General features: G+C 35.2%; 1 protein-coding gene across 3 annotated transcripts; it reads left to right on the top strand.

The window, feature by feature from the left end:
- The first annotated feature begins 2,099 nt into the window (after positions 1-2,099).
- LOC103703586 lies at positions 2,100-12,598 on the top strand. Of its 3 annotated transcripts, none has more exons than XM_008786504.4 (7): positions 2,100-2,367; positions 2,682-2,825; positions 8,573-8,640; positions 8,759-8,809; positions 9,019-9,078; positions 9,197-9,664; positions 12,195-12,598. In XM_008786504.4, the coding sequence occupies exons 1-7, from the start codon at positions 2,214-2,216 to the stop codon at positions 12,204-12,206; spliced, it is 957 nt and encodes a 318-aa protein (XP_008784726.2). In that variant the 5' UTR covers positions 2,100-2,213; the 3' UTR covers positions 12,207-12,598. The 3 variants fall into 3 exon arrangements, with proteins under 3 accessions (XP_008784726.2, XP_008784732.2, XP_008784719.2); XM_008786510.4 differs by having other exon boundaries at positions 2,102-2,367; positions 12,100-12,598; XM_008786497.4 differs by having other exon boundaries at positions 2,103-2,367; positions 12,090-12,598.
- Positions 12,599-14,880: the final 2,282 nt, after the last annotated feature.

Below are 14,880 nucleotides of genomic sequence, written 5' to 3'. Positions count from 1 at the left end.
TCCGTATCTGAATATTCGATTCCATTTATAATCCTATTTAATTTTATATAGTATTTATAGACTTTTAAAAAAATAAATAACCATATTAATATGTTATGAACTTGATTTATTATACATTTAGTAATATCTTTAATTATGTGATCATAAAGTTTAATTATCTTATATATATCCATACTTTTGATATCCAATTTGTATCCATATCTGCTTGAAATAATATAGATATGATTTTTTACATCCGACTAACATTCGTATATACATATATATATTCGTCAAATAAAATAAATATAGATATAGATATGCTAGTATCCGATCTGATTTCAACCCTAGTTATATTTATTACTGCCCTGTCACAGAAAGAAAATGTGTCATTATCGTTGCCCCATCATAGGCTAGAAATATGGTATTATGGTTACCTGGTCATCAGTTGGAAATGTGATTGTGGATAGTTCAAAGCCAAAACTAATTTAAAATACTTGATATGCACTCTTGGTATGAATGGATGAGTGTGGACTATGGGCTAAGCTTGTCATTGGATGAAAATAGACTATTATCGTTGCCTCATTTAAAGCTAAAAATATGGCATTATCATTGCTCTGTTATAGGCTGAAAATATGGCACTATCATTGCCCCATCATGAGTTGGAAATGTGGCTATGATTAGTCCAAAGCTGAATTCAAACTAAATTATATTTGTTAACTAATATCTACTGAATGGATCTTAATAAGAATTATAAATATGAATGAACAATTTAATGAATATAAAGTAACTAATTTTCTTGATTGTTATTGATTATCGTTCTATGTTGTGGAAGATAAATGAATTCAAACACTGGTTATTTTGCATTTTTCATATGTTGATCTCTTTATCTAATTCTAATTGTTGCACTTATTATTAAATAATTTATTTTATTCGTTATTTAATATGTGTCTATGGGGGTGGGGGATTCTTACTAAGCTATTATCTCAGTACATGCTTTTATTTCTCTTTTCAGAGCCATTGGATGTTTAGATCTCAGCTAAATTTGGGGTATCAAGTGAAAGGTTGAATAATTAAATCACCTCTAATACTACTCGAGTATTTGGAACTCGCAATTGGATATTTCTATTATTTGTTAGTGATGAAAACAATTTATCTTATTTAAAAGTAACGAACATGCATTATATACTCTTTTAAACTTTGCCTTAGGGATTGTACATCCATATTGTATGGTTGACCGGAGTGATGGGTTCAGGGCATGACAACATATATGTTGGAATACTTAGTTGGTAGCAAAGGATATCTCAAAGCATATAAAAGTTAAATGTTATGAGCTACCTACCAAGCTTCAATTTTTTTTAAATTAATATTAGGTTTTCGTCTTCAAGGATGAATTTTCTGTAAGAACCACACAATGCAGTACTGATAAGTTTATATTTGAACATGCTACATTTTTCTAATGAATCAACAATATATATATATATATATATATACACACCGAATAATATACAACTCAACTTTGTAGCATGCATTCAGCTTGTTCCTCTTATTGTAAGAATTGAATTAAGTATAATGTTATTATCGGAGATGTAAAGAATTTGATACTTATTTATCTATAGAGCTGTGAACATCACAAATTAAAAATATTCACTTGCACTAAACATATTGTTATTACATGATATTAACATTCTACTGATATTTACATGTAATAGTGCCTATGTAACATTTATTGATGTTGATATTAGTTTAAACTTAACATATGTATTTGATATTATAATGTAAAGGGTTTCCTTTTTATATCTTGTTGCCTGACATTTTAAGCTTAGTAATCACATGCACCACACATGCCATTATTTAGTAATATTAATGCTCTATTTCGTGCTACATGTAAAAATATTTTTGTTAAGTTGCCGATGAGGGTTAATGAGTTGGTTTAACCTAAAATAGCAGCATTTACCCAGTTTGCCTGGTCAATTAATGGAATCATGGTATATTTCGTATTTGCACGGCTTCACGACAACCTAACCCGATCTATCCTTATCCTACCCCAACTAATTGCCTATCAAACTTACGAATCCTATTCCGAGTCGGACTGGTAGGGATAACAGCGCACTTATATATTCGGAATAAGATCCCTGCGGCGCTCTAAGCTAATTCCGATCTTTACAATTCCCGAATTCCGGTCCCGGCGCAAACGTCCCTGCTTTGTTCTCAGCGCCAAAACCCACCCCAGAGAGATGAGAGGTTTCGCCGGCGCCAGCGGCGGCCGCGGGAGGGGCGGAGGGGAGAAGTACCGGAATCCCTGCCTCACGATGCACCAGCCGTGGGCCTCGCTCTTGGTCCATGGAATCAAGCGCATCGAGGGGAGATCATGGCCGGCTCCTCTCACGGGTACGAAGCTTAATCTTTTTCCTCTTTGATCTCCGCTTCTATTTTCCAGTCTTGCCTGTGATCGTAGTTAGTGTACTTGATGCATTCTAAATCAACAAAAAAGATTTATTCTTGTTCGAATTCAAGAATCCCCATGGGCCCATTCAATACTCATCTCGTAAATTTTACTGTTTTCTTGATTCTCGCAGACCTATGCTTTAATTGATGTGAATTTGTGGTTTTCTCCTATTCTTGGACTTTTTTTTTTGGCTCTGTGTCGTCGTTGAATTGGCTGTTGATTGCGGGGAATAACTGATGCATTTATTCTTTTGAAGGTCGACTTTGGATTCATGCTGCGTCGAAAGTTCCGGATCCAGAAACTATCAAAGCAATGGAGGAGTTCTACAGGGAAATATATGCCATTAATGGGATCACTGATATCAAGTTTCCGGAGCACTATCCGGTCTCGCGACTTCTAGGTATGTAACGGATGCCTCGTTTCCTTATTGTTTTACCAATTTTTAGATATCCAAGAGTAAAAAAGAGAAATAAAAAGAGCAACTTTTGGAAATCCTTTGCTGCACTTCTGTACATACTTTATATACTGGACAAATTTATTCAGTTATTCTCTTCGATGAAATTTAAGAACTGAGATGGTCTGCAGTTTTCAGCTGTGATGTAAATTATCTGGATGAGGGATCACAGCATATGAGATATACACCATATTATAATTTTTAAAACCCCTTGAATATACTTGGGAGTAGGGCTCCAACATATCAATGGTTTTTGTTGATTACAATGTCAAAAAATCTGTCTTGCAATATGCTTAAAACATCTGAACTTAAGTATGTTGGAGTTTTAACTTAAATGTGTTGGTTTTTTCTTCTTATCCACTATTTGGTCACCGACAATCCCAACCCTATGATGAGTGCTCTTATCAGTGACCAAAATATATATTGAAAAAGGTTGAGTTAGTCCAAGATAGAAAATCTGCAGGGTATTAGGTCATAAATATCCTTGAAGGACTTACCTATGTGAGAAATGTCGTATAAGCCGTGACTAAGGGTTTGGACTAACCCTAATAAACTTCTCATGAAAAATCACCGCATAAAGGCTTAATTGATCCATACTGTGTGTGTGATAAGTAGAAGTCTGAGTCAAAGGACCTAGTTCAAGGTTTAATTTTCTATGGTTTCTTCAGATAAATACTATCAACACTAAGTGAGGTTCAAGTTCATGGGATTATACCTAAGAAGAATAAAACAAGTTAGCCTGTGATGTTTGGTTTGAGTTGAATCTTTCTATGGTTTCTTTAAGAGATGTTTGAAACATCATTATTACATTCCTCTCAGATCTTTCTCGCAGAGAAACCTTGGCTATAGGTTGGCAAGTCATCTCAAAAGTGTTGCATATATGTAGGTTCTTGCTTATTCGCTTATAATTCTAAGTTGTTTCAGCTATATAGCAGCTTATGTCCTTCGACTATATAACAGCTTCTATCCTATGGTTTAGAAGATACATCTATTAGAACTTTTTACTAGGTTTCGCTAATTACACCTAACTGAGAATTCCCATTTATTTGCAGCTTTTTTCATTTATAATTTATTCTGATAGCCATCTTCTAGATCAAACTAAAAATCTGACAATGTAAAAAGAAAAGGTGATCGCACAATTGGCTTCTTGTTGAAAATAAGAAAGAAATACTATTTAATGCTTTCAATGGTAAATTTGATCTTTCAATTCAATCCTTTTCTGTGGGCTGTCCCATCTCTTTCAACTACTCTTCTCCCCACATGTACTTAAAATAAGAATGCTTATCGGAAGACTTTATCAGGCTAATAAGACCTTTTGGTATCCAAATACACTCTTAGTCTATTCATATAATTTATATCGAAAAAGTATGTTTTTTTTGGGAACCATGTGATGTCGGAATTCCTACCGCATCATCTTCCAATTTTCTTGTTCCTTACAATTCAAGCTTCAAACTCATCTGTGTGTGTGTGTGTTGGGGGGGGGGGGGGGGGGTTCACTCATATATATATCATAAATATGTTAAGTGTATTAGTGATGCCTATACTTAAACTTTTTCCACCATTTGAGGATGTCAATTTAAAATGCATATTTATATTGCTTAGCTATATATAACAAGATGGCCCTTGTGAGTAGGAGGGTGCATACGAGTAAGATAACTTCAATGAAGTTTCTGTGGAAGGATCCAAATATGCTTGATTCTTTCATAGACCTAGCAGTTGATGATGGTACAGTGGATTTTAGGGTATTTTGGACTTCGGTGTTTTGATGATGGTATTAGTAGCAAAAGTAGTATAGCAATAGGAAGTGTGCTTTTGTTTTACTTTGTGCTTGTGGTTTGTCTTTATTGGTTAAATGATTTATTCTTGCCTTTTTTCTTTGCTTATTATACAATACAATTTGTTGATCAATTTATGTAGACTAGTTATAACACCACGTGCTTATGCATGTGATTCCGATAACTAATAATCGATAATATATGCTAACAGCAAAGTATATTAGTTGAAATAAATTGGTAGATATAGTTGCAATAAATTGGTAGATATAGTTGCAAAAAAGAAAAACTTTTAATGAGGATTTAAAACCATAATTTAAAAATATGGAAATATATAGAGATTATTGTAGAATAGTATTTGATCTATTACACCATTTTGAGTAAGATGACTTCTGGTCGTAAAAAGAAAATTTAAAACCATAATCTCCATTAGCCTCAAAAAAGATATTTCTAAGTATAAGGCAATCAATAAAATCCATAATTAGTAAGAATATCATGTGAATCCCTGTTGCCATATACTATTATCTCTTGTGGATGGCCAAGATGCAACAATTTAGAAAAAGAGATGTATGATGCATAGAAATTCATGTCAAACACCATATACACTAAATGGCCAATAGAGTGCTTTATGGATACTCAATCCATATAATTCTGTAGATGCTATAGTCTTTCAAGGTTAATATTATGTCATAATTCATATGCCATGTTAGACATCTTGCATGTGTAACTTTGTAGTTCTAACTTTCAGATTACTTATCAGTGTATCAGATATTCTATAATAAATATTAGGTCCATGTCCATGTCGGTATCTGGTTGTCCTAGGATAAGTCTCTCACTCTCTCTCTCTCTCTCTCTCTGTGTGTCTGTCTTCTCATTTCAATGCGTGCAAAAACTCTCACCAGAAAAGGACATCAATTTTGGGATGTCTAGCTTACCTCAAGAATCCAAACCTTTGCATGTCCCTGGTCTCATTCTCATGATGACTAATATCTCCAACTAATTCTACCTTTGACCAACAGCTGTTAGTTTAGCTGGTTGCTATTTTCCTCTCCAAGTGAGGGGCCTCGGGTGCAAACATTAGTAGTGGTGTAACCACCATATTCTCAAAAAACAACAAATGTACCTATTTTTTAATAAACTCACAAGGCCAATGATGCGAAGTGTGATTAGTGTAACCAAGCAAAACACTGTCCGAACTTGTGAAGATCTTTTCTTGAATCGGTGAGAAGTTGGGGGGGGGGGGGGGGGGTGTGTTGGAGGGAGTTTCGTGATGCACTCAAAATCTGGTTGAATATCACAACTTCATATGGATAAATTTAGAATGCATCCTGTTTGTCAAGAGTTCTAATTGGTATAACCAGTGACAAAAATTAAAGTTAACAACGCTATTACATCCCACTTGTAAGGGTTTCAACCAGTGACAAAAACCAAAGTAGGGTAATTTACTTGGGGCCCGGCTAGAGATGGTTAGAAGGGATCCATCTATTGAGAATAGAACATTATAAAGGTATTTTGACAGGAAATATATATGTCTTAGTTATCATAGGGGTATCTGGGAGAGGTGTATTTTGGGAATGCGATGGTTAAAAGGGATCCCATTGGTCGAGACTAAAATATTCTAAGCGTATTTTGGGAGGAAATATATATTTTAGTTATCATAGGGGAATTCTAGGAGGGGTATATATTGGGAATGGGAAAGCTTTCACATAAGACACTAGAACACATATATAGATTTTAGGATTTAGTGAGACTCTCCTTACCATTTTAAATAACTCAAGGACGTTGGGCATATTTCAAGTGTGAGATATGATGTTAGATGCACTTGGTTGCAAAGTGCTGCTCAAATTTTTTATGGATCATTCTCATTTTAGAAATGTTCTTTGCCAAAATTTCATCTTGCTATAAATATTTTTTTCTGAAAAAATGAGAGAAACACCAAACTTTAAAAGCGATCAGTATGTAAGATCAAGTGGGAAAAAAAGCAAGTAAATCTACTCATTGATTTCTCATAGGTGATGAGGTTTTTCATTCTAGCAGCATGAAAGATATTCTACACTAAGTTCCAGCAGTAACTGTATATATTTATTTCATTGACCTAATAAAGTTTATTTAATCTTCTTTTTTGGAAAAATATGGCAGGGATGCTAGGTGTGGAACAATAAACTTCCTTTGGAGAGTTTTTTTTTTTTTTTGTGGGGGGGGGGGGGGGGGGTGGGTGGGGGGGGCAAGATATGCATGCTCTCAAAGACAAAAACTATCTACTAAAACTCTGTATTTATTTTGATTAAAATTATATTTAATTTTCTTTCGGAAGAAATATATCTAACTATTAGAGCTGTATTGTTGTAGATTATCCTATCTATCTACCTCTAAAATAATTAAACAAAAATAAATCATAGACTTGCTTATCAATATAAACAAATAAGGGTTTGTTTTTGATAGATTATGAATCACTTATCTGGTAGATGGACTCCTCTTTGGTCTTTTCTTTCCCTACATAATACGTGTAGAAGAATGCCATAATAAGAGCACAACTAATAGAAAGATCACGTGAATGGAACAATTTATTATCTCTTTTTATATGAATGATTCAGAAGTATATGATGGCCATCTCAAAGATGATTAAACAAAGTAAATAGTGATTTACAAAATTTTAAAAGAATATAAATTTAATTATGATAATAATTAAGTGCACAAACGAAAATCAATTTGAAAGGCTAAGGAAAAGCTATAATAAGCATCTAAAAATATATATAGTGTTTTAAAATGTAGTGCATGAGGCTGCATTTGCAGCCACATATGCAGTGTAGTACCCTAGCTGCACCGCATTTTATGTGGTCACTATATGTGGTCATACTGTATATCAGCTGAAAAGCCCCTTAGCCATATGCAGCCATGTATGTGGCTCAATTAGTATAGTACGACTGCATATGTGGCCTGCTAAGCATTATGGGGTGAAGTACGTGGATCACTTTTATGTTCGTATGTGTAGATGGAGCATGTTCAAGTTGATGATTAGACTGGATGTAGGTTTTAATTATATTATCATAATTGTTATTAATATCAAGTCCACAAATCTTTTAACTTGAACATAACAAGGAAATTAGTGAATATGGAGGGGTGCTGTGATATCTGGCATGCTAGAAGCTGAAAACTTATTGTATACCATTCCCATATCTCAAATTGGTCATACACACATGCATATGTGGTATATATACACATACATACATGAAGATGTAGATACATATGTAGGTTCATACATAAATACACATTTACATGCCATGTACAAATTACAAAGCGCATATATGGATTTTCTTTTTCTAAAACCTCCAGATATGGTTATGGATGTTAATGCACTATCTGAATGGTGATCTAGATATTCATTGTCTTTAAACAGATTCTGCTATCTGGATAAGAACAGGAGTATCCACATAAAATATGGTTGTTTATCAATCTTTATAATGTATTTAATTTTTAATTTTTGCATATGTTTTTCTGCTTATTTTAAATGCTGGTTTGTTAATATACTTTCTTGATTTTTCCCTTCAAATTTATTATACATTAGACTCATATATGTCTATGCTTGAAGCAATATGATATTCGGATATTAGTTATTTGAAAACCGATCTGGATATTATCAAAATCCAAACTGTAACTGTATTTGTTAAAAGCAGTTGCGGGCTTATATTTTATTTTCTGATTGATATCCTCCTCCATTTTTAAAGCTGCCGAATAAAACCAACTAATTGATGTGGATATGGAAAAGTTGTCACATAAGCAATCCATTTTCATCCCAATAGTGTGCATGTTTTATGAAACAAAGCAATTGATTTGATATGCTCTATAACTTGGAAATGTATTGCTGTTTAAAAATCTCTGTGAAAATCTTGTGCAACTAATTGACTATGTTTCTCATTACAGGTTGTGTTGAAGTGGTAGGCTGTCTTAAAAAGGAAGAGCTGGTGTGTTGGGAGGCATTACCTGAATCGGTGGGATCTCAGTTTTATTATCTCTCTTTCTGAAATTGTCTTTGTATGGTCATATTTAATTTGAGAAGAAACTACTTTGTTTTGGTTTTGGTCTAACCAATGTGACTGTTGGTCACAGGTAAGGCTAGAAGGCCAGACAGACTTCTGCTGGCTCTGTCAGAACCCACAGGTACATTTGCGCATCATTCAGTAAACTTTTCTTCTATAGATCAGAGAGCTTTAATACTTGAAAGGGTTCTTTTGCCCTTCAAAAATAACAGCCAATCATGTTCATTTTTTAAATGATGAAAATTACCTTTACATTACACAACCTTTCAGACTTTAAGAGCTTGATACGATAAGATTTTTGTTCAACTAACTTTCTGTTACTCAATGCAGACATTGTTAGTTCCATTTGAAATGCGAGGTTATCAGGGTGTTTATAACCTGGAAAAAAAGGTACCCTACTAAGTCTGCTGTTTATTTTAAGGAAAAATTTTCCTTGCATATTTTTCTATGCCTTTATTCTAGCTGGGTGCTGTAACAGTTGCATCTACCTCTTGCCTTTTTGGAATAGATCTATGAGGCAGCAGTAAGAGGTCTTTGCCCTGTGCAATGCCCTCAACCAGTGAAGTTTCCACTGCCAGATCCCCAAGATCCTTTGTCACTGAGGCCAGGATCTCTTGCCTCATACTTCAGCAGCTCTAAAACATCCACAGTGGAGACACCATCTAGTGTTAGTGCTGCAATAGCTGGTGCAAGGGCTGCTGCTGCACAGTTTTCAAAGAAAGATCAGGGCAAAGCAACCAGTAGTAATCAAACCGGTGTAATTCAAAAAAGTGAGCATAGATCCACTGGAATCAGTCTCAGGCTAACTACGGAGGGCAGAAGGTTGTCTAGGTTCCCAAATGGAAGGTCACATCAGGGCTATCAGGCCCATAACCATGAGGAACAGGAGACCACTGCAGAAAACAGAGAACATAGAAGAGGTCTCACTAAGGAAGTTGGCAGAGATCTTATTTTACAGCCTCGAGCTTCTAGTAAGGTCAGTAATATATCTTAAACTGTTGTGATTATTCCACTGAATCACTGCATGATTAAAGGTTATGATGTCAGGCCACTTCCGAGCTTTCCACTGTTTTTTATTTCTGATTAATCTTTCAAAATGACCAACACGTTCTTTTTAATGATTAAAATGGAAGGGGTGGTCCCACCCAACTCATTGAGATAATGAATCAAAAGCTACAGACTATGTACAAAGACTTCAAAGTACACAATAAAGAAACGTCAGATAAGAACCTAGTACAAAGAGTCAAAAACATCCTTTACACAATGTCAGAATGAACCTTTGATGCATTCTGATGGATACTAAGACTCCAACCACTTCAATATTATTTTGATAGCTTGTAGAGAATTCAATGCCTAGAAATATATGCCATGGATATGAACATTGACAATCTGAAAGTGCACTTGTGTGGGCGTGTGTACATGTATATATGTACATACAATGGTTTGTTACCCACAAACGTATTCTGCATTCATACACTCATATTTCAGTATGATGGGTATATACACAGATATAATTTTAGGTATTTCACTATAAGGTGTATATCAAATAGAGTGCAAGTTTGAAACATACATACATTTCTTTTATATTTGTTACCCAAACATACATATATTTTACATATTTCAGAATAATGGGTACGTTAATGCAGACATATTATACGTATTTCAGTATAATGGGTATATAGAATAGAATTCAAGTTTGAGACACAAATATTTTACATATTTCAGTATTATGGGTATATTGAATAGAATGCAGACTTGAAACACACATACATATTCTTGTATATTTGTTAACTGAACATACATTATATTTTACATATTTCAGCATAATGGGTACGTGAACACAGACATATAATCAGTATAATGGGTATATTGAAGAGAATGCAAGTTTGAGTGGCACATATTTAACATATTTCAGTATAATAGGTTTATCGAATAGAATGCAAATTTGAAAGACACGCACGTACATACACATTTTACGTATTTCAATATAATGGATATATTGAATAGAATGCAAGTTTGAAATGTACTATTATAATGCAAACTTCTCGAGTCTCTGTCCATGGCCCTGGAGCCCTCTGTTATGTTGAAAGCAGGCTGCCATCTGTCCGCTATGAGATGCTCCATGATACCTCTATTTAATAAAGTTCATCCATGTTAGTTCATCTCTTGTTTGATTAAGACACTATTGTATGTTCGATGGTATGAAAATATGTGATTTATTTGCCTGCAATACTGTTGGTTTGTCAATTGGGAACTATATGTATTTGCTCCAAGAAAAACTTATGGGCATAAATATAAGTAGGTTTGAATATGAAACTACCTTTTATTTGTTTATTTATTTATTTTGAACAATGGTTGCATGGCCACTACTCATTTCATTAGAGGGAATGAAATGGGTAAAAAAGAGTCACAGGATGACAGAGCAGCCTACAGCTGAGAAAAGAGAGAGAAAAAGGGAAGAAACAAAAACAAGAGAATCTATAGGGTACTACCCACCATTACAAAAAAGTCTACTCGCTACAAACCTGACACCAAATAGCACCCAAAGCACACCCATAAATAGCCCATTACACAAACCTCCTGCAGGCCCTCAACCAAGATGGAGAAAATTTGCATCGTAGCTATAACCTCCCCAAACAAGGCCCCCCCACCCATGCTATGCTGTGGGCTGTTTACTTATAATTGGTACACCTGTTTGATGTCCACCCTACCTCTTCTCACTTCTCCCTGTCGGTAGTCTCCAAGAACATACCCGACAAATCCACTTTGTTGCATAATTCAACAATTAGAGAGAACGTGTCATTCTGGGTACTTGGTCTTCCAGTAGGCTATCAATCAACCCAACAAATCGGTCACCCTCAGTACCCTTACCTTGGAGGCATTCGGAGTCATTTGTCCTTGTTCCACCCAACCATTGTACCATAACCATAAAATGATGAACCACCTTGTTTTCTTGTAGTCTAATGATGTAAGATTTGAGAGGGCTGATGAGTATGGCACTCTCTCATCCTCCACAGGCAAGTCTGCCTAAGTCTTTCAGGTTCTCTTATTTTAGATAAAGCAGTGATTTAAAAGGGGCCTCCTTTTTAAATATGGAACTCTAGAGGCAGGAGATCTTTTCCATGCAATTCACTTGTACACTTTTTGACTTTAGAATGCTTTAGAAGAGCATGGCCTAGAGAATATGAGGTAATAAATCATTACAACGGTTCTTTGACCTTGTACATGTTCTTCTTCTTTGTTTACACAATCTACCTAAACAATCATTTGGATATATAAATCAGATGCCACTGCATTAAACTTTCATCTTTGCTCATCATCATCATCATCATTCAATTATGTGCAGCTACTTGAACATTTTTTGGCTTTCATTTCATTTTATTGACTTTCTGAGTTCTTAGCTTTTTGCAGCAGCATTAGAAGGATTAAAGTTCAATTAACTTATCTGGCTTGCTGTTAAAAGCTTTGGGAACTGACAGAGTAGAGCATCCTTTTTTTCGAACCAGTGGATCATGTGAAGTTGCTCGCGTGGGTATTGCTGCACTCTGAAAGGATTTTCAAATGGCTTTTGAGTTATTCCAATACTGCTGTATATTTTCTTGCCTTTATCGTTTATCAGTATTTGGTCTATGTTTTAAATTAGAGCATTTAATTCTGTTCATAGTGTAGGTTCCCTGGCATAATTGGGATAAAAAAAAATGGTGGGAGGTAGCAACATGCCACGGAATTATGATGTAATTTGATGTACATGCTGTCTTGAAATTATTAGGAATCCAAAATTTGTTTGATCCAGGTATGCTGATGCGGAGATTTTTCTTCTCTTATCGATTATTGGTCAAAATTAGGCAAGGTAGAGTTTTATGCAACTACTTTGGAAAAAATAAGCAAATACTAAGAAAAGCTCAATGGCCATGCGCAGCTGTCTTGGTTAGTGTTGAATTTGTTGCATGGGGAGTCATTGGCAGAGAGCAGTCGTCCAATTTGAGCTGGGGCGCAACATGGTGACTTCAAATTTGTCAAATCTATGGACGGATGATGCCACAAATTTCCTTTTAATGATGTATCCAATTTGAAGTCAGATTCCTTTATAGCATGAGTCAATGATTTTTTTGGGATCATGTCGAAGCTTGCCGCCGATAGTTTCTTCATTAAAAAAATGACCATGGTTTTGAATTTTGATAATATAATTAATATTGACCATGCCAGAAATCATGCCATATTTGTGTGCTTGTAAGCACATCTCAGAGCTTCACAAGAGCAATCACAGTCGAAAGAGCAAACTGATTCAACAATCGCTATTCTTTTTCACATGAAAGCATGAACAAGCTAATGGATGCAACCCCCTGCAATTGGAGACTAAGCAATATGGTGTGCTATGAGAAGCTTCAAATCCTTGATGATAATCTAGATGACAACGATAAGATTGAGACCTTGGCACCTAGGCTTTGAATTGGACACAAATTACTGTTGCTTAATTGAGGGTGCCTACACCAACTTCTTTGAGTAGCTCCGGGCACCTCAAACCCCTCTAAACTTGACCTAGATTGGATTGCCAGCTTCCCAATGTAGGTTAAGTTTAGAGGGGTTTGAAGCCAGGATCGTATCGCTTTCTTGTCCCTTTTTTTTACAAAGCCCCTGATTCATAGAAAAAATTTCAAAAAAAGGCTCTAAGCACCCATCCCATGTTAAATTCATTACAAAGATACTAGCCAAGGCACTTGCTCATTTCCTTCCCTCTTAATTATGTACTGGTGTCTATATGTCCATGAGATTATCTCCTACTTCCACCAAAAGAAGGAAGGTGTTTTATGCAAGTTGGATTTCGAGAAGGCTTTTCACAATGTCGACTGAGGCTTTCTTCTAACCCTTCTCCAAAAGTGGGGTTTTTATGGTGGATTAGATGGATATGGAGAACACTGACTTTGGGCAAAACTACACTGCTAATCAATGGAAAACTTGGTTGTCAGATTCAATGCACAAAAGGTCTCAGACAAGGAGATCCATCTCACCCTTCTTCTTTATCCTAGTGTCCAATATTCTCAACAAAAATCTGGGTCTAGCAGGTTTTTCTTTTTTTTTTTTGGTGAAAGTCTAGCAGGTTTAAAAGGACTCCTATATGGGTTGGAACTTGAATCCAAATTGGAAAGTATTAGAGAGTTACAATATGCTGACGATACCCTTATCTTCTCTCAAGCCTACCCAAGATAACTCCAGCACCTCATATCATAATCAGTTTTGAATTGGCCATGGAACTAAAACTTAACGTCTTAAAATGTTATTCAATTATTTATTTTGGCGTTTGCATGAGAAGGAGATTTTTATTGAGCTGTCAACTTATACCACTCCATTACTTCTTTTTTGAAAAGAATTGCAGGATGCGTAGTATTCGGTTATGATCTCGGATTACTGATGAGAAAAGAAAAAAATTCAAGCATCACTGATACCAGTTAAATAATTAAAATTTATAATTAGATAACTTTATTACTTTTAATAATGGAATTATTTTATTTTATTTTGAATTGTATATATTGTACAGTAATGCTGAGATTGTATTTAATCTATAGATTTTGTATATTCTCTCGAGTCTTGCCCTAGAAAATATGTAGTTGCATTAGTTGCCCAACTTGAGTGATAGGCTCGGGACGTAATATCAGACAAGTTATGATCTCTTTCAGTTCTGCTTAGAGACTCAGGAAGATGCCACTGCACCGTGCTAAGATAGCTTTAGACTACCGGAGAAGACTACTTCACCTCTGCTGCTTAAGAAGGCTTAGGATTCTCTTGTCCTTGCTGCTTGTTGGACCCTTTGGAAGGCAGCAACCGCATCTTTCTGGACAAGCAATTCTCTTGGCAGCTACTGCTTGGCTTATCAAATCCTGTGAACTTCTTGTTACCTCAAAGAATACTCCTTGGTTCCACATGTTGGCTATGAAATTGTCTATTATGTTTTCTTAGCTCTTCTTTCTCTCCCTCATCCATCCCTCATCCATGTAATTGCTTCTGCCTTTCCTATGGTGGCTTTCAATGGACCGGTTTTTGTACTTTTGCTTCATCCTCTTGATGAAGTCGGGCTCTGCTCCTTTTCTGAAACAAGAACTTCTAATTTTATATGCTCTTTTTAGTGAAAATACTAAATTTTTTAAATTTATTTTGGCTAATATTTGATTTGATAACATCATTTAAAAATTTATT

The sequence above is a fragment of the Phoenix dactylifera genome, chromosome 5, assembly GCF_009389715.1.
Source record: "Phoenix dactylifera cultivar Barhee BC4 chromosome 5, palm_55x_up_171113_PBpolish2nd_filt_p, whole genome shotgun sequence".
Classification (NCBI taxonomy): Eukaryota; Viridiplantae; Streptophyta; class Magnoliopsida; order Arecales; family Arecaceae; genus Phoenix; species Phoenix dactylifera.
Note: the sequence above shows the minus strand (reverse complement) of the source record. Positions and strands in the feature narration are given on the sequence as shown.